The sequence below is a fragment of the Mixophyes fleayi genome, chromosome 4 (genome assembly GCF_038048845.1).
Source record: "Mixophyes fleayi isolate aMixFle1 chromosome 4, aMixFle1.hap1, whole genome shotgun sequence".
In the NCBI taxonomy this organism is placed as follows: Eukaryota; Metazoa; Chordata; class Amphibia; order Anura; family Limnodynastidae; genus Mixophyes; species Mixophyes fleayi.
This window is the reverse complement of record NC_134405.1, coordinates 269048216-269073106: the sequence shown is the minus strand read 5'-3', so window position 1 is coordinate 269073106 and position 24891 is coordinate 269048216. Positions and strand designations below refer to the sequence as shown.

General features: G+C 39.4%; 1 protein-coding gene across 1 annotated transcript in view; it reads left to right on the top strand.

Moving 5' to 3' along the window:
- Nucleotides 1-24891, top strand: part of FSTL4 (follistatin like 4) — a 1520806-nt gene that overhangs the window by 1233731 nt on the left and 262184 nt on the right. Inside the window, exon 8 of the mRNA XM_075209744.1 lies at nt 20853-20973. Coding sequence (XP_075065845.1) covers nt 20853-20973 — 121 coding nt within the window. The remainder of the gene's footprint in view (nt 1-20852; nt 20974-24891) is intronic.

The following is a 24891-nucleotide window of genomic DNA, read 5'->3' as shown; positions in this document are numbered from 1 at the left end:
CAGAGCAGTTTAAAAACTAGATTTCATTTTGCAGAACATGATTATTGAAATTAGATGATGTGTTATTTGCATGCAAAGGACTTTAACTATGCATGACTCAGAGTTGTTGGTATTTTCATTTGCATTTTAATGGGACCCATTTTTCAAATTCATGTTACACTTACAATAGGAGCAAAGAGGACATTAAGCTTAGTGGTCCAGGCAAATAAACAGTTGGAACGGTAGAAAGGTGATATGAAGTGGTGATAGAGTAGGTTAAAGGGGATAAGTACATTGGGCAGGGAGGATGGAAATGAAGGAGTGCAGGGAATGTAAGGAAGAATAGGAGGAAGAAAAGGGTGATGAGGCATTGTGGAGAGACAAAGAAAGCAGTCAGTGTAAGGCAAGAAGAAATACATGGTAATATACACTGATCAGCCACAATATTAAAACCATTAACAAATGAAGTGAATAACATTGATTGTCTCGTTACAATGACACCTGTCAAAGTGTGGGATACATTAGGCTGCAAGTGAACAGCTAGTACTTTGACAATGGCCAAATTGTGATGGCTAGACGACTGAATCAGAGCATCTCCAAAATGGCAGGTCTTGTGGGGTGTTCCTGATATGCAGTGATAGAAAGGTAGCAACAAGAGAGAAAGCAGAAATTGTGTATCAAGGGCACTCCTTTGACTAGTGGAAGATAATACATTGCTAAAATAAAAGATCTTTATTAGTAAATATTAAAAATCATAATAGTGAAATACTTAAAAAAAAGGATAATGGAATGTAAAGAAAATAAACAGATTACTGCTTAAAAAGTAGTAAGACTACTCTGCTGGCTCACTGTCTTGAATACAATCCATATATGTAATAATCTGTTTGAATAAAGTTTATTGAAAAAAAACAATCCTTTTGTGTCAATCTGTAATTTTGTGATGTCAGTCTCTATCTGACTTAAAAAGATCTATGTCACAAATATATTAAACACCTTATTTGGGTGGTATGGGATCAATCTGCAGAATAAGCCCAATAATATAATTCATTGAAGGCTATTAAGGTAAGTCTGTCTCTGCATTAGTGTTGAACAATGTCTCAAATCAGAAAATGGAACAGACCCCTTTAGCTGTTAATCAATGCCTCACTCGTTAAGGCAAAACATAGCCAACTGTAAAAAATATAATATATATCTTGGTATCCCTCATTCCAAGTGCGCAAAGAAAAATCCTAGCGCTATCTGACAGTTAGCTTAGTATTGTGTTATTAGTAGTAAACAAGTGGGCAATAATGATATAAACTGGATTGAAATTGCAAGTTTGTATCCCTGAAGCCCTTGAGCCATATACAAGCAGAGACCTAATGACATATTCTACTGTCTCGAACTGCTGGTATTATAATTCAAATAGCTGTTTGTTGGCTTACAAGGGCTTAGACTAAGAATGTATTATATAACTCTAAGCCAGATTATTTGAATACAGATAACAGACAGCAAGCGCAGCGCGTTTCGCTTTGTGCTTCAACGAGGCAACCCGATGGCATTCCTTGATTGGACATAAATAGTATGGGACACTCCCCCTATGATGACGTATCTCGCTCGGCAACATGTGTTAGTTGCCGGGTCATGTGATAGATGATGGACAGTCTTATCCTCCTATCACATTCACAGAACCGCCCACATGTTAACCCAGTCATTGTGGTAATACAAGAGGACGCTGGCAATGTAAACAAAAATGTAATTGGCATAAATAATCCCAGTGTTAACAAGCAGGTAAGTAAGTGTATTAAATAATCAACTCTCTATAAGGGTAGCAAAAAAATCAAGAAAAGTGTTAATATGCAATACCGATATCAGATGTAAGATGTAGAAACCATAAGTGTAATTATAAACAGCAAATCAAATTCCCTACATATATCTAAGTTAAATAGTTGGCTTAAAATTATTGGAATGAATTTAGGGTGTATAGTAAATGATTATTGACTACAACTATTAGCCAAAGGGGGTGAAGATTATGCGCTCACTTCCTGATGGTTGCTTGAGCTGCAAACAGGACCAGGGATCCCTCCCTAGTAATACAATAGCAAGCAAAAATTACCCTGTGCGCTCACTGACTAAATAATTAAAATACTAATATGTATTGTATGGTGTACCAGATGTATGGTAGTGGGTAACCTCTACTGATTGGACAATACTCTATGGCATAAAAGGTCTCATTTATTAATCCCTATACATTTATTAGCTGAGATAAAATAGAAGACAATTGAATAAACAATTCTAGGACATATGAATACATGTACTTATACTGCGCTTAAAAGTCCAAAGTCAGGATAAAGCAGGTCAATAAAATATTGAACAGGTGTGATGAATGGCGGGAATAGTCCACAGAAGCAACAGGTTCCAAGCAATGACAAATACAGTTTAAATGCAGGAACAAGTATAGTTAATATAAACAGGTGTGATGAATGGCAGGAATAGTCCAGAGAAGCAACAGGTTCCAAGCAATAACAGTTTAAACACAGTTTAAATGCAGGGACAAATATAATGAGTGTCCCAATTGCCAGAAGGCACGAGGCTCCAGGCTAAGGTGGCAGGGGGTCAGGATTCCAGATTGCCAAAGGCACGAGGCAGTCCAGGGAAGCAGACAGACTAGCTGAGTCCAGTGATCAGGCAGAGGTCAGGGCAACAAGAGTTCAAGCAGAATCCAGTAGCCAGGCAGAGGTCAGTGTCACAAGCAAACAAGCATAATCCAGTAATCAGGCAGAGGGTCACAACAGGAGATCAAACAGCAGCAAAGCAAAGCAAAGCAAAACTGGAACAGGGATAAACAAGAGACAAGCAGCAGCCAGGTATAAACGATGAACTGCACAGAGCACAGATTGAGGCAGGTATTCAAAGCTGTGAGACAGGTGCAGTTCTAATCAGGTAAGGAGATTAACTCCTACAGGCATGGTATAAATTTCAGGGGCAGAGCAGCAACACCTCTGGTGGATTTGAGGTACTGCTGCCACATACAAAGTATAGGCAGAGTCGTAACAGTTTCACCTACTTAAACTTTGTTGCAGACCATGTACACCACTTCATGGCAACGGTATTCCCTGATGGCAATGGGCACTTTCAGCATGATAATTCTCCCTGCCACACTGCAAAAATTGTTCAGGAATTTTTTGAGCACCATGACAAAGAGTTAGCTTCCGAATTCCCCAGATCTCTATTTGATTGAGCATCTGTGAGATGTGCTGGAAAAACAAGTAAGAGCCATGGAGGCCCCACCTCGAAACTTACAGTACTTAAAGGATCTTCTGCTAACATCTTGGTGACAGATACCAGAGTACACCTTTAGAGATCTTGTGGAGTCCATGCCTCAATGGGTCAGAGCTGTTTTGGCGGGGCATGGGAGATCTACAGAATATTAGGCAAGTGGTTTTAATCTTGTGGATGATCGGTGTAGATGAATAAGGATAGACATACTGCAAATATAGTCCCCTATTACACTGTGGCAGAGGTCTGGCTGATCTGATTTCCTGACAAAATACAACTTGGCTTCTTTATGTGGTGGTGATGGTGGTAAATCACAGAAAGGAGTGCCTTCTTACCTCCAGCAGGTTATTCCTAGCAGTATCAGGGTCATTAGCAAGTTAAATGTTCCCATTCCGCCACAGACTAGAGGCCACAGCAGCTATGCAATAGACCCACCAACTTGTCCTGATGTAGCATGTAGGAGTAAGATGTCATGGGTAATGGCTGCTGGGCACACTTATGTGCGATGGCAGCCAACTGGGAGGGGAGTGTCTATGCCACTCACAAGGCTATTTAGTTAGATATCACAGTGCCAATAGGGATTTACTCCACTCTGACAGTATTCAGTAGTTGAAAGCAGAAACTTTAGGGGCTGTCTGTTATTTTAAATAATTGCAGACTCTGCACCAGATCTCTTTTCTTTCATCTGTTCCTGGAGACAGTGCCAAGACAGCTCCTTAGCAACCAGGAATCAGGCTAGTGAATTGAGTAGGCCAAATCTGATCTGGCCCTGCTCTCTTCTATATGAGACCCTGAGTTAGGAACATAGCTGCAAGCTCCAAGTGGTGACAAACTCTGGTGTAGGACATAAGCCGTTCATCTGGGCCCCACATCAGCAGAAGTAAATTTGGAGAGATTGACAACAACTGGCTTGTATTAATGACTGAGCGGAAGTTGTTAGCTGCTCAGTCAACATTTTGTTGGAAAAGCATAATTCTTGGCACACTCCAAGCAATGAAATTAAAAGTTTCACACACCCAAAAGTGCAACATGTATTAAAAACAATGTTCCCTAACTTTCATGATTAATTTAAGTCATAAGGGAAGCCAAACCAAGCCAAAATATACGAGATAAACAAAAATAAATAACAAAAAGGTGGCTGTAAATTGGAGCTTTGTGTGATGTTTACACTTTTTGAGCAGTACGTCTCTCACATACATTTAAATTTTTAATTTGAGGGAGGCATATCTCAAGAACAGTAGGAGCTTGATGTACACAGTGCAAAACCAAGCATTTTATAGTGCACATTAAATGTACATCCGAAATAGTAAGTTGATCCATGAAACCTTACAGTGTGAGTACAAGTTGTCGGAGAAATGAAAATTGACTTGCAAACAGTATCAGCAAAAAAGTTATGAAGAAAGATAAAACACTGTAGAATGTAACCAAAAAATAATGGATAAATAATTGTTATATGGCAAATCCTGATACTACCCAGTTTGTTTTAAGGAAAAGTAATCTCTCAATAACTAAGCATAGAAATCCTTGGCCATTCAATAAGGGACATAATTATTGCGGTAGCAAGAGTAGCAGCTGCTATAGGGTCGAGCAGCTAAGGGGTTTCCTCAGCATCTGCATCTGCAAATAAAAGAAAAATGTTGTCCGGAGCTCAAAAACAAACAATAAATAAATTACTATGTTTCAGCATATACATAAAGGAGAATTTTGTGCACAATATAGCTATATTGGAATATTAGCTCACCTGCCATATCTAGGAATCTCCTGTAGGTGAGTACCTAGCCAGTAAAACAAATTTACATTCAGGGTGTCACAGCTAAAATCTTCCCTGAATCTCCATTTTCTGATTTTAGTTTGTTTGTTTGGGAGTTGACCACTCCCTCCAGGTGCTGTATGCTTTAGAAAATGGGGATTCATGTAAATTTTTACATGTGACACTAAATATAAATTTAAAGCCTTTTTATCTGGGCGTTTTGCTGGGACGTTTTGCTGCGTTATATCGCACACATTAATTATTCGTACCCTGCAGTGTGTTGTGACTGTCTCAATATGGCAAGTGCCTTGTATGCAGAGCATGAGACTACATCTGTAATCTACAATATTCTTCAAATTCGCTTGTAGTTGTATACGGACGAGCATATGCCCAAATTATATGTGTTGTTTTTTTGTTTTTTGTTTTAAAAACGCACATTACGTTTGTTTGCGTGCCTTGATAAATCAGGCCCATAATGTCGATAACCAGTATAGCATTTTGAATTAGGCAGAATACATAAATAATTACAACAGTACCTCACAAACATAAGAACAACAAATGTGAATGACTCCTATTTTTAATAATTAATAATTCTTTATATAGTGCAGACACATGGGTCCATTTTAGTCAGAAGTCAATTACCAGTACATTTTTGGACATTTGTGGAAGGAACAAGACTAAACTCACACAATCAAGGGGAGAACATACAAACGCCACACAGATAGGTCCATGGTAGGAATCACACCCATAACACCAGCAGTGTGACAGTAATGTTAACCACTGTTCTGCCTTGTTGCCTTTTTGTACCTCATACTAAAATAACATAGTAAAAGTTTTAACATGCCATAAATAGCATCAATGAGCGAAATCTGGACTAAAATAAAGATTGCATATATGAATTATTCCTACCCTGCAGTGTGTTAACAGAATTATAAGATTAATGGCAATTTTAAGATGTATGTAGATACAGGTCATATTACACAATTGTAACCAGTAAGTTACAAAGAGTTACACTGCTCAAAGGACACCAAAGTGTCACTTTTCTAAGTGTCACAACAAAGATTCCTCTCTATTGAACTACTTAGTAATCTGTAAGACACAAAAACCCTGAAGGGGGGATTATGTAGGTCTCATGTCAAGGGAGGAATCCAAGTAGATCTATAATCTCAAAACCCTAACCCCAAACGGACAAAATATAGATTTTGAACTGGCCAGCTTTTTGTAGATCTCAAACCTGTATTTTCGATTCTGACTTCATTCCTTACACCCCACTTTACACAAAAAAACCACTATATATATTTTGGTAGAAAGGGGCTTTTGATTGCATCTATATCATTTTGCATAACATTGAACTTTCACCAATGATTACGTAAATTGGACTTTTTATATAAGCTCCCAGTGTTTAAAACGTTTTCACAACCTCAACAGAGAATGACTTTTAACTAGAGATTCTCACTGACCCCCGTTTATTGGTTTTGGTTCTGGATTACCGTCGTGTTTTGGTTTTGCCACACAGGCATTGCGTGTTTTGGTTTTGTTTGAGTTTTAAACAAAATAGCAAAACAAAACCAATGTTTTTGGACATAAAATAACCAAATTTAGTGCTCCAATTGTTTCTTGGATAAGTAATGTAATTCTAAAGCTAATAAATTATCCAAAAAACAGTTTAATTCCTGGTAGGCCTTCATTAATTCTACACACAAACCAGATTGTCTTCCTCTCCATCTATGCATATTGGCAATAAATGGCAATAAATATGTAAAGAAATGGACAAAGGCAGTTTGGTTTCTGTCTCTCTAGGCCCCCCTCCAATTGTAGAAAATACTAAAATATTCAGCCATATAGACTGTACAATATTAATAGAAATGGACAAAGGCAGTTTGGTTTCTGTCTCTATAGGCCCCCCTCCAATTGTAGAAAATACTAAAAAATTCAGCCATATAGACTGTACAATATTAATAGAAATGGACAAAGCCAGTTTGGGGTCACTCTGTGTATGACACCCTACCCTTAATGAGAAATTGCCCAAACAGCAGCCTTTCAAGTCGGAACGTGATATGGAAATGTCCAAAGTCCCTTTCCTCTTTGGGGGTAGATTGCACCCTACACTTAAATAGAAAGTTTTAAAAAGATGATATTGTTATCATCTTCAGCTTCATCCTCACCCTCATCAGTGTGTACGTCATCATCACAGACTATCAATTCATCGCTGCTTGAATCCGCCATTAGAGAACAGTCAGTGTTTGGATGTCTTTGATGGTGAAAGCCTTCCTCGTGGAAGATTTAGTTCATTTTTATAAACATCATTTTCTCCACATATTTGGGAAGTAACCTTCTACGGCGATCACTGACTAAGTTCCCGGCTGTACTGAACACTCGTTCAGAGTACACACTGGAGGGTGGGCAGCTTAGGTATTGCAAAACAAGTTTTTACATGGGTTTCCAAATGGCCTGCTTTTCTTCCCAGTAAGTAAAAGGACTTTCTGACATTTCCATATCAATAACCTCTTGAAAGTAATCCACCATCCTTTGCATGTTAATACTCATATTGGATGGAGTTATGGGCAAGGTCACACATTTTTTGGAAAAATCCTTCACACCAGCCCAGATGTTAAACTGTTCTGGTCTGCCATCTGCGTCTTCCCTGCTTCTCTTTGAAATTTTTTTTTTTTTTTTTACGAGCAACAGCGACTTGAGAAACTGAAGGAGGACACGTCGTCAAGCCAAGGCCCAGTTCAGCGGACAACTTGCTAAGCAATCACTCCTTGCAAAAGTTCACATCTCGTTAATTTTGAAACAAAGACTCAATGTAGGTCTTAAACCTTGGATCAAGCACACTAGCCAAAACGTACTGATCCGACTTCAAGATCTTAATAACTCGAGGATAATTGTGAAGCGAATTAAGTACTTGATCAACAAGGCCAACATACTTTGCGGAATTGCTTGCTTTCATCTCCTCCTTCAGTTTCTCAAGCTGCTTTTCCAATAGTCTAATTAAAGGAATGACTTGGCTCAAACTAGCAGAATCTGCACTCACTTCACACGTCACAGCTTCAAATGGTTTCAGCACCTTACACAGCACTGAAAGGATTACCCACTGTGCAAGAGTGAAATACGTAGCCCCTCCTTTCCCAATGTCATGGCTTGTGCAATACGCTTGGATGGCTTTGCGCTGTTCCTCCATCCTTTGAAGCATATACAGGGTGGAATTCCACCTAGTTATCACCTCTTGCTTAAGTTGGTGGCAGGGCAAGTTAAACTGCTCTTGGAGCTGCTGCAATCTCATACATGCTGTGGCAGAATGCCTGAAATGACCTGAAATTTTATGGGCTACCGAAAGCATCTTCTTCACCTCACGGTTATTTCGTAGGAAGCTCTGCACCACCAAGTTGATGGTGTGAGCAAAACAGGGAATGTGATGGAATTCACCCAGCTGTAATGCTCCCACTATATTGTTGCAATATCAGAAATGACATATCCTGGAGAGAGTCCAAGTGGTATAAGCCATGTATCAATCACATCTCTTAGTTTGCGTAACAAATTGTCAGCTGTATGCCTGTTAGTGAAGCCGGTGATACAAAGAGTGGATTGCCTGTGACAAATGTTACGTAGTGGTGTACATGCTGCTGCTGTTCGTACTGGTGAAGGCGAATGACCAACCCACTGGGCTGTCACAGTCATATAGTCTTTGGTTTGACCACTCCCACTTGTCCACATATCTGTGGTTAAGTGGACAGTGGGCAGAATGGCATTTTTCAGCGCAATCTCTACATTTGTACACACTTTTTGGTATAGTTGTGGAATAGCTTTACGGGAAAAATGGTGTCGCGATGGAATTTTGTAACGCGGACACAAAACCTTAATTAACTGTGAAAAACCAGCTGCGTTTATTGTGGATATTGGATGCAGATCTAACATTAATATGGCAGCCTTGGCGTCTGTGATTCGCTTGGTGACTGGGTGACTGCTGTCATATTTGCTTCCCCTCGCAAATGATTGTTTCCCAGTTAATTGTTGAAATGTAGGACTGCTCTTTTTCTTGGCCTTCCTCTGGGCTGACGGTTCACCCCTAGCAGCAGCAACAGCAGAAGCAGTGGGACTAATGCTTTCTTCAGAGGAATCAATTATAGTGCAGGAGTCATCCAGCCTTAATAAGTGGGATGCAGGGCTAACTCCGAGCACTACAGAGGATATTGATGAGGATGGTGTGGTGGGTGTATTATGTAGTCGTCGGGATGTCGGTGACCGGAGGGTCCTAGCTGATGATGGAGCGCTTGCAATTTTTTTGGAAGAACTTTCAGCTTTTCCCAACACTTTGTCATGAACTCTCGTCAAATGGCGTAACAGACGAGGTTCCATGATGTTTAAGGTCCCTCCCTCGACTGACTGTGGCTTGACATACACTATAAATGGCTATACAATTGTTGTCTGGATTTGGGTAGAAATAATTCCACACATAAGAAATGGATTTTTTTGTTTTATGGCCAGGCATGACAATGGCCTTTTTCTTGTCACATGCCGAACTGCTGCCACTGGTGCAGGACTTACACAAACAACCTCATCCTCATCAACATCCTCATTAGCGCCCTCGTCGCCTACACAAATCTCCCCCTCATCCTCTTCTAATTCCAAAGTGGCATCCTCAATTGGTGTATCACCGGCTACACTCGGTCTGTTCAGGCACACATCAGCAGAACTACTGAAAGGGCCCTTCTTTATGGGTACACTAAGAGAATGCTCATGATTAGACATACCACTGGTGGATGGACTCTCCACAGGGATTGTTGTCATTTCTGATTCTGAGCATACATTATCCTCTAATGCCTTACTGTTATCTTGCAGCTCGGCTTTTACACATAACAGTATTTGTGCACCACTTTTGGACTCCGAATTACTTGGTCTTGCTTGGTCCCGAGTGACCGTACAAGAAGGCGGCTCAGTAACATTTTTGGATCTGCCACTAGTAGAAAAAGGCGAAGGCCTGATTCTTTCTTTGGCACTGCATGTGTAGAATGGCATTTTGGGATTTTTTTTTTTTAATCGGCAATTAACTTTTCCTTAGTTACACTTCTTTTCGCTTCAACACGGTAAAAAAAAATTTGGTGTGTGTTTTTTTACCAGATTTAAAAAGACTATGTACTTTTATATCGCCTTTCCCAGATGACGTACTGCGAACACTACATTCAGGACTGGTGACAGAACCTGGTTGCTGATTCTGCTCATATGTGGACTGCTTTGAATCCATTTTAATGAGCCCAAAGCACTTGTAGTGCCAAAAATTGTCTTATATGGATACTGCTGACAAATATGATTTTTTTTGACAGCCAGAAAAATTACTGTAAAACACTGGGGAATATGGGACACCCCAAAAGCACTTGGAGTGCAAAAACATTCCTTTTAAGAACAAGGACTACTTTTATTAATAACTGTTATACCTGCTTGAGATTAACAAAGACAGATATTATACAGATATTATACATATCATGCTGGTTGACATATTGTTATTGTTGTTGATTTTATACTGTCTACAGTGATCACTCTTTTCTACAATTTTTTGCATCAATACACACTGTTTACCAATGGTGTTCTAACTTTATATTCCACTTATACATGTTATCTAAGTGTACCTAGGCACGTTGGGACTTCTATATGTAGTAGCTGTTAGTCATTAAATTCCATGGGAGGAATAGTGGATGGGAGCTAGTGAAATATAGACAACTCTATTTATCATAGATAAGATGGAGAATGTTGTCACAATATACCCAATGAAGTTTTGCAGTGTTGTTTAACCAAATTCTACTATCTCTTATTATGATGTAAATGGGTATCAGGTCACATTTCAAGACACATTAATGCTGGAATACAGAAAACATTAAATAATTTTAAAACTTTCTCTAACTGCTATATTTCATTTTTATTTCAGCAACAGGATGATCTGTCTGCTGATGGCTAATTTGCATGGTGTTGTTTTGGGACCACTGCTATTTAGAATTGAATCTTGGAAGACTTTTATCAGTGCTGTTTAACTGGGCATTTATCTTGCAAACTGTAAAGCTGTATCTCATGTATCGAGGCAAAATCTTGCCAGTCCCTGATCCACTCATTACACACATCCAATACACTCTAACCCAAACTCACCCTAATCCATCCTGCTCTAGGATGACAGAGGACTGAGATATTCAGGAGAGGGGGCTGTTAGCAATAGTATAGGACTTCCTTTTCAGGGTCGGCCCCCTATAAGCCAGGGTCAACACTAGCATGCTTGTGCTAGCCCTACAAGGGCCAAAGCTTATTTTCCCCATGCCAGTATAACCATGGGTGCAGAGTGGACTCACATGTTAAGAGCCGGTGCAGGGCCCCATAGCTCATGTGTCAAGCTCATCCTTCATCCTGTACCAATAGTGGTTATGAGCATTGTGTTTGGTTTTTTAGACATGAGTTTTTCCCTCCTTGATCTAGGGGTTTACTTTAAGCCTGCGCTGTTTTGGTGTTCGCATCCTTCTGACTTGTTCATTGATCTATTCCTATTCATTATTTGTTTATTCCATGTTTATGCCTTGTGCCTGTTCTTGTTTCTACATTATTCTGTTACATTTGTTATTATTTATTCCTTTTCTGCCCCACTATTTTCTCATATTTCCCCCCCACCCCCCAAATTATGACAACACCAAGGTACATGGAAGGTCACCAAGTAGAAAAATTGCCATCTGTGCAAAAGATGATTGACAATACTATTCTATAGTCAAATAATACAAAAAGTGGATTCTCTTTTACATTATATTAACGTTATTAAAGTAAAATGAGCACTCACTTCTGAAAAAGCAATATGCCTGGCTACCTAAATTGGCAAAAGTCACATTCATAGGAACAATAATAATTAAATTATAAACTAAATATATTTTTGTGTAAAGGACCTTGATATCTGTCTAATGCATTTTTGTTTCCTACACTTCAAAATATATCAGCATTCTTCACGTAATTAATTATTAGCCATTCGACCACAGCTAGGCTTACAAAAGCAATAATTAATCATTTATAATGAATATTCTTGTGTCTTGCTGACTGTATCCCATACATTTTCTTAGCATGTACATATTGTGATGATAAATTACAGTATCTTTTTAAACTTTTGTTTTTTACACAGTATTTGTCTACTATTTGAATTATATGCATCCTTTTTTTTACTTGTCCTTGTTGGAGCTTAAGGCAAATATAATATTTAACATACCAATAGTGAATCAGTTATTACCAATCACATTGAAATTTGTGGATAACATATGTTTGTTTTCCTTTACCTTAGAAACAAATAGGTTCTAGGTTCACTTGTAGAACATGTCAGATGTAAGTTGAAATCCTTCTAAATAAGACATCCACTCCCTGAAGTCTAGTGTTTTTGTGTCAAACCTAGAGGTATTCTTGTTTCATTATTCTGCCTCTCTGGAAAAACTTATCCCAAGGGGACTATGAATGCTTGCATCAAGATTAGCACAGCTGTTTATCTGTTGCCTTTTAAAATGAGCCTGCATATCATCATTACTGACAACTACATGTCCCTCCACTGGTGATGACCTCCCCAATACTCTACTAACATGGTGACATCATGTCAATGCTAATTCCCAAAAACATTCATCAGATCTTAATTGTCCCTTACTGTCATGATTTTTTAAAGATATAAATGAGGCTCAAATTATTATCGCAAAAATAAATGTGTTGCACAGTTACATATTGTGTAGTAAATGAGCCTTGCTGCTTCTAAATGAAGACCAATAAACTCTCATATAGCTTTCCATTATCAATCATGGTAACAAAATGTGTGCTTATGAGTTTTAATGAGTTTTTGACCAAGGCACCTCGGGTTCCTGCATTTCTGATCTCTACACTTATTGACTTAGTGACGCAGCACTTTTACTATTATTTATGTATGCCATTATATCTTTTTCATTATTTAACTGATTGTGTTTTTCCTGTTTTAACTGGTAATTAATGTTATTGTATTGGCTAATCTGTCATTACTTTCTCCGCAAAAAATTAAGTAAACCCTATTACACTTATAGTTAAAAAAAACTGTAAGTCTGTTTACCATTTATTAAAACAGACATTGATTCTATGGGGGTATTCAATTGACGGCGGGATCGCCGAAAACCCAGCGCTCGAAAAATATTACCGTTAATACGGTAATCCTGCGCGTAAATACCGTTAATATGGTAATTTACTCGCTGGATTCAATTGACGGCGGGATCGCCGAAAACCCAGCGCTCAAAAAATATTACCGTTAATACGGTAATCCTGCGCGCAAATACCGTTAATATGGTAATTTACTCGCTGGATTTCGCTGAAATACAGCGAGATATTAGCGTATTAACGGTAATATTTTTCGAGCGCAGGATTTTCGGCGATCCCGCCATCAATTGAATACCCCCCTATGAACGTGGATTTGACAAATGTGTGATGTGCATGTTTATCCAGTAGGTGTTACACAGGTTTGGAATTTATAATCTAGAGCCACATTATCCACAAAGTTCCAAAAACCAGGATCTTATAAATGCAAATAATTGCTACTGCTTGATAATAATGTCATACACAGACAAACCCACCAAGTGTTTTATCCTATAGTCATCGTGAACCATTTAGTGAAGAAGATAATGTAAGGAACAGCATATGGAAAGACAGGGGTAATTTGCAAATGTGCTTTATGGTGCTACAAATTATGAACAAAAATAAATCCCTGAAATTCCCAACCATTCTGGATAACAAATCTCATACTTGTATAAGGAAGTACAAACAGCAAGGTACATTTATAAATGTGTTCTCATGTTTAAAACTAGGACACAGTTAAAGGTTATATTAAATTATATAAAAATGAGACAGCAAACTGTAAGACTATTTGCAGTGATTGGCAAGCACACAAAAACATTGCAAATCCATTTATTGGTCATCAGTTATCTCCAGTATTTAAAGTGTTTATGGTAGAGATGCTCACTGACCCCCGTGTTTTGTTTTTGTATCTGGATTACCTTCGTGTTTTGGTTTTGGTTTTGCAAAACCGCCCTTGCGTGTTTTGGTTTTGGTTTTGATTTTGTTTGGTTTTGTTTTGCAATTTGTTTAAAAAATTACATTTATTTGTGCTAAAATAACATTATGTAGGTATTATTTTGTAGCTACATTATTATTAACCTCACTAACACTAATTTCCAGTCATTTTTTATTCAATTTTGACCACCTCCTATGTCACAATATGGTTTTCATATACTTGAAAAGAAAAATTGTTGCAGTTCTTGCCAGTGATAACAAAAAGGCCATTGTCATGCCTGGGCATAAGACCAAAAATCCACCTCTTAAGTGTTGAATTAGGCCTTGGGCAAACAAATCTGACACTGAGGAAATCCCTCTAGCTTACCAAACAGCCAAATTCACGTCTGAAATGATTTGACTCACTGCCTGAAGAGAGAGGTTACGAGATGGGAGTACAAAGTTGGTATGCAACCCAATGATCCTATCCCACACCTGCATGGCATCCGAAATGGACCATAACCTGTATACAACAGATGGGCGAGCCGGCCTGGGTGTCCAGAGAAGATCCAACAGCGGGTAGCTAGGGCACACAGCTCTCTCCAAGATCTACCCATGGCTTAGAGGTAGGGGGGAGCACCCAATCCCGCAGGTGGCTCAATATGCAAGCCTCCTGGTAGCAAGTCAAGTTAGGAAGCATCAGGCCCCCGCATTGTTTAGGTAAGGCCATACGTTTATGGGAAAGAAGGGGGCGGTATATTAATAGGTAGGGCCTCGGATTTAGTAATATTTAATTTATACAACAAGGCCGAACTGTAATCGTCTAGGATGCTTTTCAAGAATGGCAACGAGGTCTCCGGATTGGTAACAAACAGAAGTACATCATCCACAAATAGACATAGTTTGTGTGTATAGGAGTGAAAATTAATGCCTGGGAAATGGGAAGCCTGTCTAATTGTATGCGCTAAAGGTTCTATAGCCATAGCAAACATCAAGGGAGAAAGGGGACACCCCTGCCTTGTTCCATTAGTGATGGGGAAAGGGGAAGATAGAAAACCGTTACTAAATACTCTTGCGGAGGGTCCCTGGTATAGAGCTAATATAGAGTGTAAGATATTACCCTGTATGCCAAATCTAAGTAACACTTCTTTCATATAGAGCCAATGGAGCCTATCAAACGCCTTCTCTGCATCGAGGGAAAGCATAACAAGCTCCTCTCCAGTCTCAGACAGAAGGTCTACCACATCTAGAATGCGCCGTGTATTATCTGATGCTTGGCGAACCAATATGAAGCCCACCTGGTCCGGATGGATCAGCTGAACTAACTATATTTTAATAGTAGATTAAATACATAATTTTCTTCGCAAGCATCCGAAACTTATCAACATCTTGTTTGGACGTCTTCTCCTTCAGTTTCTCTGGCAACTGCTTGTTGTAAAAAAAATTGCTTTCCCAAGACACCCAGTTGTGATGCCGATGAGTCCGCACAGCATTTTGATATTTGCTCTGCTGTAAAAGAATTGCCCAAAGCCCTGACAGCTCTGCCCTAAAATCAACTAGTAATTCCATTTGGAAGGCCATTATCGGCAATTACATCAGACTACACAGACTTCTATGATGGTGAGATGAATTAGTATTGTTTGAGGAACATTATCACTAAACCCTGCCACCTCTCCTGTTTCTGAGTGAGCTATGGTACAATAAAATGTAATTGCAGATTTAGACCAAGACTGTCAGCCCTATTATTTCTATTTCAGCAATTACAATTAGCAATGGAGCAATGGAGCTCTTTGGGTGTTACCTATATAACGCAGCACAATTTGCCTGCAAATTCTACAGACAAGCCTGCTTGTCTTCCTCTTCATCAATGACTCTTAGCAATTGAGCACTCGTCTTTGGGTGTATATTACACCCATACATTATTAGTGCAAATTAGGAAAAATACAGTTTAATCCCTGATAGGCCCTCCACCATCCTTTGCATGTTAATAGTAGGATTGGTTGGAGTTATGGTCAAGGTCACACATTTTTTTGACAAATCCTTCAATCCAGCCCAGATGTCAAACTGTTGTGGTCTGCCACCTGCGTGATCCCTGCTTGTGTTTGGAGAGTTCAAATTGGTGCCAGAACCTCACGTGCCAGAACTGCTGCAGAACTTATACAATCAACCGCATCATCATCAGCGCACTCGTCGGATACCCAAATCTCCCCCACATCCTCTTCTAAAGACAAAGTGTCATCATCACTTGGTGTATCATCGGCTACACTCGGGCTGTTCAGCCACACATCAGCAGAACTGCTGAAAGGGCCCCTCTTTATGGGTACACTAACAGAATGCTCCCGATTAGACATCCCACTGTTGCATGGACTCTCCACAGGGATTGGTGTCATTTCTGATTCTGAGCAAACATTATCCTCTAATGCCTTACTGTTATCTTGCAGCTCGGCTTTGACGCGTAACAGTAGTTGTGCACCACTTGTAGGCTCATTAACATTTTTTTATCTGCCACTAATAGGCAACGGTGAAGGCCTCATTCTCTCTTTGCCACTGCGTGTGTAGAATGGCATGTTGGCAATTTTTCTTTTATCGACACTTAACTTTTCCTCAGTTACACTTCTTTTTCGCTTCAACGTGATGATTTCAAAAGACTGTGTAGTTTGACATCGCCTTTCCCAGATGACGTACTGGGAACACTACCATCAGGACTGGTGACAGAACCTGGTTGCTCATTCTGCTCATATATGGACTGCTTTGAGTCCATTATGAGCCCAAAGCACTTGTAGTGCTACAAATTGTTTTAGATACTGCTGACAAATATGACTTTTGACAGCCAGAAATATTAATGCAAAAGAATGGGGGACACCCCAAAAGCACTTGGAGTGCTAAATATTATTTTTTTAGTCTACTGAAAAATAGTACTTTTGACAGTCAGAAATATGAATGCAAAAGAATGGGGGACACCCCAAAAGCACTTGTGGTGCCAAATATTGAAAAAAAGACTCCTCTCTTCTCTATCAATTGTTATCAGAATTCTGCGAACCAAATTGACCTCTACATGTTATGAGCTTTGATTAAGCCTACATCTGGTACGCATATCACGTCTAATAATTTAGTCTTTTATACCCTAATAATATTACACCATGAGGCGCCCTGCTTTTCTATTGTTTTAGATCCATTCTCGTCCGGAATGACCATCTGGTTATCTAAAATTGTGCTGCCACTTGAACATAAGACTGTGTGTACTATCATATATGCCTTCTGCATAGCTGCCAATTGGATCATATTCATTAGGATTGATATTGATTGAACTTGAGCTTGTGAAATAGCGCCACTTACACCTCAGTGTTGTTATATATACACACACACATATATATATATATATATATATATACACACACACACACATATATATATATATATATATATATATATATATATATACATATATACACATATATATATACATATATATACCCACAGTATATATATGTTTGTATGTATATATTGTGGCAAGAGCCTGCTACTGCAAAAGCACACGCGAACAACAACTTCCTCTTTATGGTGCTTTATTGTCAGGATGGTAAATGTTTGACACCGTATACTTGTACAGCAATAATGGAGACCATAAACACTAGCTATATATAGTCCAGCTCTCTCTCAGGACCAGCCAGCTCACCCAGCATTGGTTTCCCTGAACAAATGAAACAAACAAGCTTTTATACATGATGCTCCTCCCCCAGCCTTAGCTTGATGGACAGGTGACACACCCACCTTCTCTTTAAAAGAAAACACCCATCACTGCCTCTGTTTGCACAACCAGACAAGCCCTGTCTGTTTGCTGAGAGGAAGGATTTCAGATCATGTAAGTTTAACCAAATTTAAACTATTGCTTTTCATACATAAGTCTTCACTCTAGGTGCATTACTGCACAAATGTCTTACTCTACTTCCCTGCTTTCGCTGTATATTGCCATATATATATATATATATATATATATATATATATAATTAAGATAAAAATTGCAAGATTGCAAACAAAGAGGTTTATACATACTTGCTCACTCTCCCCGAATGTCTAGGAAACTCCCGAATTCCGGGTAGGTCTCCTGGATTCCCGGGAGAGCAGGCAATTCTTCTGCATACTGCTGGATGGGAATCTCTATGACACAATACGACGTAAATCCTATAATTTTGGCATTCAATCAGATGATGCGGCAACTCCCACCAGTATTGTAATTCAACTCCCTACTGTGAGGTCCTTGAGAGGATATACCTAAAGTTGGCAATTATGGGTTTGTAGAAAAGAAAGAAACAGGAGTGTGTTCAATATGGACACTCTTTGCATGCATTCTTTAGAAAAAGAATATTTAATCTTTATTATTTATACATTAAAATTCAATCCTGTACATTCCTGTTATGTAAGCAGCAAAATATTAAAAACAAAAAGTTTATAATGTGACTAAGGGAAGCATACGACTGTGAACGCTGATGTGTCTCTCGCTGGAGCACAACATTTGCCTTGTGAAACGGCGATACAAGAGTATTCGCCATTGTATTTATACCTGCTAACCTCTGCTTGTTTGGAACTTATAAATAAAGTATAAGTATATATACCACAGGTTTTCTGTATATTTTAACAAATATGCTGAGTCTGAGGATAAAAGACTCAAGAATACCACAACTATTTCTAAAATGAAAGATTGGTGTGTATGTGTCTGACCATCAATGTAGCTGCATATACATCTATCAGCCACAACATTAAATCCACTGTAAAGTGAAGTTAATAACATTGATTATCTCGTTATAATGGCACTTGTCAAGGAGTGGGATATATTGGACAGCAAGTGAACAGTCAGTTTTTGAAATTGATTCGTTGGAAACAAGAAAAATGGTCAAGCGTAAAAATCTGATCGACTTTGACAAGGGCCAAATTGTGATAGCTAGACGACTGGGTCATAGCATCTCCAAACCGGTATGCATTGGTTAGTGCCAAGTAAAGTGGTCCATGGAAGGAAAACTGGTGAGCTGGTAACAGTGTCATAGATGCCAAAGACAGATTGATGCACATGGGAAGTGAATGCTAGCCCGTCTGGGCCAATCCCACAAAAGAGCTACTGTAGCACAAATTGCTGAAAAAGTTAATGCTGGCTACGATATAAAGGTGCCAGAACACACAGTGCATCGCTGGTTGCTGCATATGGGACTTTGTAGCTGCAGACCGGTAAGAGTGCCCATGCTGACTCCTGTCCCCACTGAAAGTGTCTACTATGGGCACATGAATGCCAGAACTGGAACATGGAGCAATGGAAGAAGGTGGCCTGGTCTGATGAATCACATTTCATTTTACATCATGTGGATAGTCGTGTGCATGTGTGTCATTTAACTGGGGAAGAGATGGCACAGGATACACTATGGGCAGAAGGCATGCAGGTAGAGGCAGTGTGATGCTCTGGGCAATGTTCCACTGGAAATCCTTTGGTACTGGCATTCATGTGGATGTTATTTTGACACATAACACCTACTTAAACATTGTTGCAGACCAAGTACACCCCTTCATGATAATGGTATTCCTTGATGGAGTTGGCCTATTTCAGCAGGACAATGCACCCTGCCACACTGCAAAACTTTTACAGAAATGGTTAGAGGAACGTGACAAAGATTACAAGGTGCTGACTTGCCCTCAGATCTCAATCAGATCAAGCATCTGTGGGATGTGCTGGAAAAAAAAATCTGAGCCATGGAGGTCCCACTTCGACACTTAAATGATCTGCTGCTAATGTCTGGGCGGCAGATACGACAGTACACCTTCAGAGATCTTGTGGAGTCCATGCCTCAACGGATCAGAGCGGTTTTGGCGGCACAAGAATGACCTACACAATATTAGACAGGTTGTTTCTATGTTGTGGCTGATTGGTGTAGATTTTGCAGTGACTGAAAATAATTACCTCAATCTATGATAAACTGGCCTCTAAGCCCAGAGCTAAAAAATACCCTATAAATACTAGGATATTTATATCAGTCTATAGGTAGTAATAATATCGTAAGATATTTCTATATACAATCACTTTATGAAAGGAATCATGAAGATTGGCTATTATCGTAAATAAAGATATGTGTAAATTATGAAGAGACAGTTTATGCAACAATTTAATTCACACTCTTTCAGAATTTATCAGATTCACATTATTCACCTTTTCTTTTTAATATTTTGTTGCTCACAGATCAGGAATCTCCAGGATTGCATTTGAATGTAAATATAATGTATAAATAACATACTTGCCAACTTATGGCAAGTATGATCCGGGAGCTGCAGTAGGAAGGTGGGCATGCCGTGACGCAATGACGCAAAATGCGTCATTTTACAGTGGGGGCGGGGCCAAATGCTGCGATTCCCGGTGAATCGTGGCGATTTGGACCAAATTATGCCCGATGCAGGAGATTGCCATACTCTCCCGGGACTCCATGAGACTCATACAAAATGTGGGAGTCTGTTGGCAAGTATGGTAAATAATAAATATTAAATATTGTATTTGCTAATGGACACAACCATGGAGTGCCTCTATTGAACACATTTATTTTTCTTTCTTTTCTATTGAGTCAAATATAAAAGTGGTAGAGTGCAACTCCCGGTATTTATATTTAACTGGGTGAGGATAAATATCAAGTATTAGCTCCCATGGATAACATTACACCCAGTGCAGATTACATTTTTTTAGCTTCCATAAATATGGGTTTATGCAAGATAATATGGTGAAATGTGCGAAAAAAGTCTTCAATATCAACCAATCAGATGTCAGCTTTCACTTTCTAAACCTTGCTTCAAAAATAACAGCTGCTGTGTTGTTTTCTGTTTGCAGGATTTTGGAGAAGATAATTCTTTATACATCACCAAGGTAACAACCATTCATATGGGCAATTACACTTGCCATGCTTATGGCTATGATGACCTCTACCAGACACACATCCTTCAGGTGAATGGTTAGTAAATAGCACGCATGACAATTCACAACAAATACAGCTGATAAAATATTGCAAATATTAGCTAAATGAGAAAATTGTAGTGCACTATTAAAGATAACCATGATTTTGGATTCATTAAACCTTTTGTTTTAAAGACTTAAGGGCCTGATTCATTAAGGATCTTAAATGAAGAGGATCCTTATTTCAGTCTCCTGGACAAAACCATGTTACAATGCAAGGGGTGCAAATGAGTGTTCTGTTTTGCTCATTAAATACTGACTGTTTTTTCATGTACCACACAAATACCTAATAGCTTATTTGTACACTGAAATTTAAAGTTGATATGTGTGTGTTACATGAAAAAACAGTCAGTATTTAACTTATGTGCAAAACAGAACACTCATTTGCACCCCTTGCATTGTAACATGGTTTTGTCCAGGAGACTGAAATAAGGATCATCTCCATTTAAGATCCTTAATGAATCAGGCCCTTAATCATGTATATTTGCTATGGCCCATTTAGATATATCACATATGTTTAGCTAATTCATATAAGAAATGTTGTAAACAGGATATCATAGGGATTGTTAATTCTTATGACTAGTGCTTTTAAAGTGTGGTCTCCTCTCTTAATAGTAATTAAGATATTATAATAACATTTTGTTTGATCCTGCCCAGTATCATGATGCTACCGAAAAAGCAGGCTTGTTGTATTTGTGCAGGCAACATACTGGTGCAAAACAGTAGCAGAGAACAAAGATATGTGTTCATAGACTTAACTGCAATAAAATCAGGTGATGATAATAATTCTACTTTAAACAATATTGGCATAAATATATGCATAAAAATATACATCATAATGCAAAATGTGCATGTATCTTACAGGTGATAAAGTAATTTAGAAATGGCAAAAATTTTTTTTATGTATGACTATACACATCATATAAGGATTTACATTCTAGGGTCCAGGAATCATAGAACATAAGCTGCTCCAAGTCTAATTGTTAGCACATGTTTCCTCTGATGTTACGTTGTTCCCTTCAACTACACTATTTTCTCCTAGTACTTCAACAGAACACATAACTGTATATGCAGACTATGAACAATAGTGCATTTTTAGGGTTATCGTACATCCAACCAAGTAGCCCATATTGAGGCATAATCTGTGAAACAATCACGTCTGGACTAGGAGAGATCATCCTTCACCATGTACAAGTCAATTCTTGCTTTACAATCCTTTAGAGATGGAGGAGCAGGGGACCTCCAATAAACAACTATCACAGCTTTGGCTGCATTACTCAGATGTTTAAGGAGTGATTTTTTTGCATTGAAATATTGGTATACTCATGTGATTGAGATATGTAATTCTTGTAGTAAGCCATAACAGTGTGCATGCTGACCTGCTCCTATGAACCACCAAAATGGAATGACTGTATTTCTTTGGAAAAAAAATTCACAGAAGTCGTTGTGCATAACTGCAGAGTTTGGTGACAAATTTTGTTGGGTGAGAGACGTTATTTACATGGATCATGAATTTAGGTAGCGTGCTTTCTAATTCACTAGCTAAATGAACTATGCATTATTAATTACTATAAATTATTTAGATACCGGGGCGTGGCCTGGCAGCCATCGTGAACGGCAGCACCTGGCAAGAGCTCCGAATTGGCTCACTGGATTTCGACCACAAAAACCCTTCACCTAACCCCCTTACCTGCAAGAGGAGACTCCAGAACCCCCCTGGACGGCGGGGACCCGTTTGGAGCGCGGACCTGCCAACGGTGACGTCACCGTTAGCCTTATCATCCGCGGCCGGAGCTCTCTCACAGCCACCCGCCGCACTACAGTGTTCCTGGCCCCTGCCTGCTAAATGGCGTCTCCGCGGGTGGTACTGTCCTCCAAGAGGTAACCACATAAACTTCCTCCAGGACATTGCCATCTGCTGCCCCTTGGAGGTTCTGCCACGAAGACCCTGTGCTGTATTCTTCCCCACACCTATCAGCCATACAGGAGTTCATTATTAATACTTCCTAACTGGCTCCGCTCTCTCCATGCAGCTCTCTGGATTAAGTGGCACTGACTGCCAGCTTCTCACTGTGTCTTCCCGCCACTGCCCCTGACTTGGGCACCATCTTTGATGTTCTGAGGCCAGTCTCTCTCTGTGTCGGATAAAACTTTCTGACATTCCAGAGTAAATTGCTCTGGTTTTTAGGACTTCAGAACTGTGTTTTGGCCTATGACGCCACCTAGTGGCTCCACATAACATTTTACTGCTCACTCATATATTCTAGTGCTACAATCCTTAAACAAGACAACGCAGAAACGCAGTGTCCTTTTACATTTCTCTTTGCAAAAAACCCACTTAACATGGAGTAACTAGACTCCACCCTTGAACCTTGAGGATCATATGCTACCATCTCGCCTTGGGCATATTGTTCTACTTTTGTGTGGTGCCTCATCGGTTTTTCATCTGCTTCCTGAGCCATGTCTCACAAACCGAAAAAGGCCATCCAGCCTGTCATGTTTACCCGCAAAGACAGAACACAAGCGAATACCTCCAAGAGGAGTCCCAACCCTCAAATGTAATTTGCTCCACACCAGAGCTGTTGAAAATAATTCAAACCACCATACAATCTGAGATGAGGGCGGTCATTCAAGGTATTAAGGCTGAGGTTCTTGCCCTTGGTAACCGCACAGATTCATTTGAACGCAAAGTAGATGATATCTGCTCCCATCAAAAAGCGGTCGACCAACAACTCGCAGAAATGCGTCAATCTATCTCAGATATGCAAGATCACAATGAAGATGTTGAGAATCGGACAAGACGCAACAACATCCGCCTTAAAAATATTTCGGAGCTCAATGATAATGATAAGGTTTTGGTTTTGGATCTGGATTACCTTCGTGTTTTGGTTTTGGTTTTGGTTCTGCAAAACCGCCCTTGCGTGTTTTGGTTTTGGTTTTGTTGGGTTTTGTTTTGCTATTTTTGAAAAAAATAAAAAATTTTTGGTCTAAAACAAACTTAATATAGTGCTCCACCAGTTTCTTAGATAAGTGAGGTAATTCTAAAGCTAATAAATTAAAGAAAAAAAACAGTTTAATCCCTGGTAGGCCGTCCTTAATGCGAACACTTGTCTGCAAATTATACAGTCAAACCTGGTTGTCTACCTCCTCCATCTTTGATGATTGGCAATGTAGCCATCGTCTTTGGGTGTATATTACACCCTACACTTGTAGTTGAATATTAAAAAAGCAGCCTGCACAGACTGTGGAGCTAGAAAGTAAAATTAAATAGACCACGGTACTTTGGTGGCTATCTATCCCCCCCCCCCACCCTCCACTTGTAGTTGAATATAAAAAAAGCAGCCTGCACGGACTGTAGAACTAGAAAGTAAAATTAAATGGACCACGGTACTTTGGTGGCTATTTATGCCCCCCCCCCCGCCCTCCACTTGTAGTTGAATATGAAAAAAGCAGCCTGCATAGACTGTAGAACTAGAAATTCAAATATAAATAGAAATTGAGAAAGGCAATTTTGTATCTGTCTGCATCATAATCATCAACATCCTCATTAGCGCCCTCATCACCTCCATAAATCTCCCCCTCATCCTCTTCTATTTCCAAAGAGGCATCCTCAATTTGTGTATCACCGGCTACACTCGGGCTGTTCAGGTACACATCAGCAGAACTGCTGAAAGGGCCCTTCTTTATGGGTACACTAAGAGAATGCTCCCGATTAGACATACCACTGTTGGATGGACTCTCCACAGGGTTTGGTGTCATTTCTGAAGCAAAGCAAACATTATCCTCTAATGCCTTACTGTTATCTTGCAGCTCGGCTTTGACGCGTAACAGTAGTTGTGCACCGATTGTAGGCTCGGTAACTTTTTGGGATCTGCCACTAATAGCCAAAGGTGAAGACCTCATTCTCTCTTTGCCA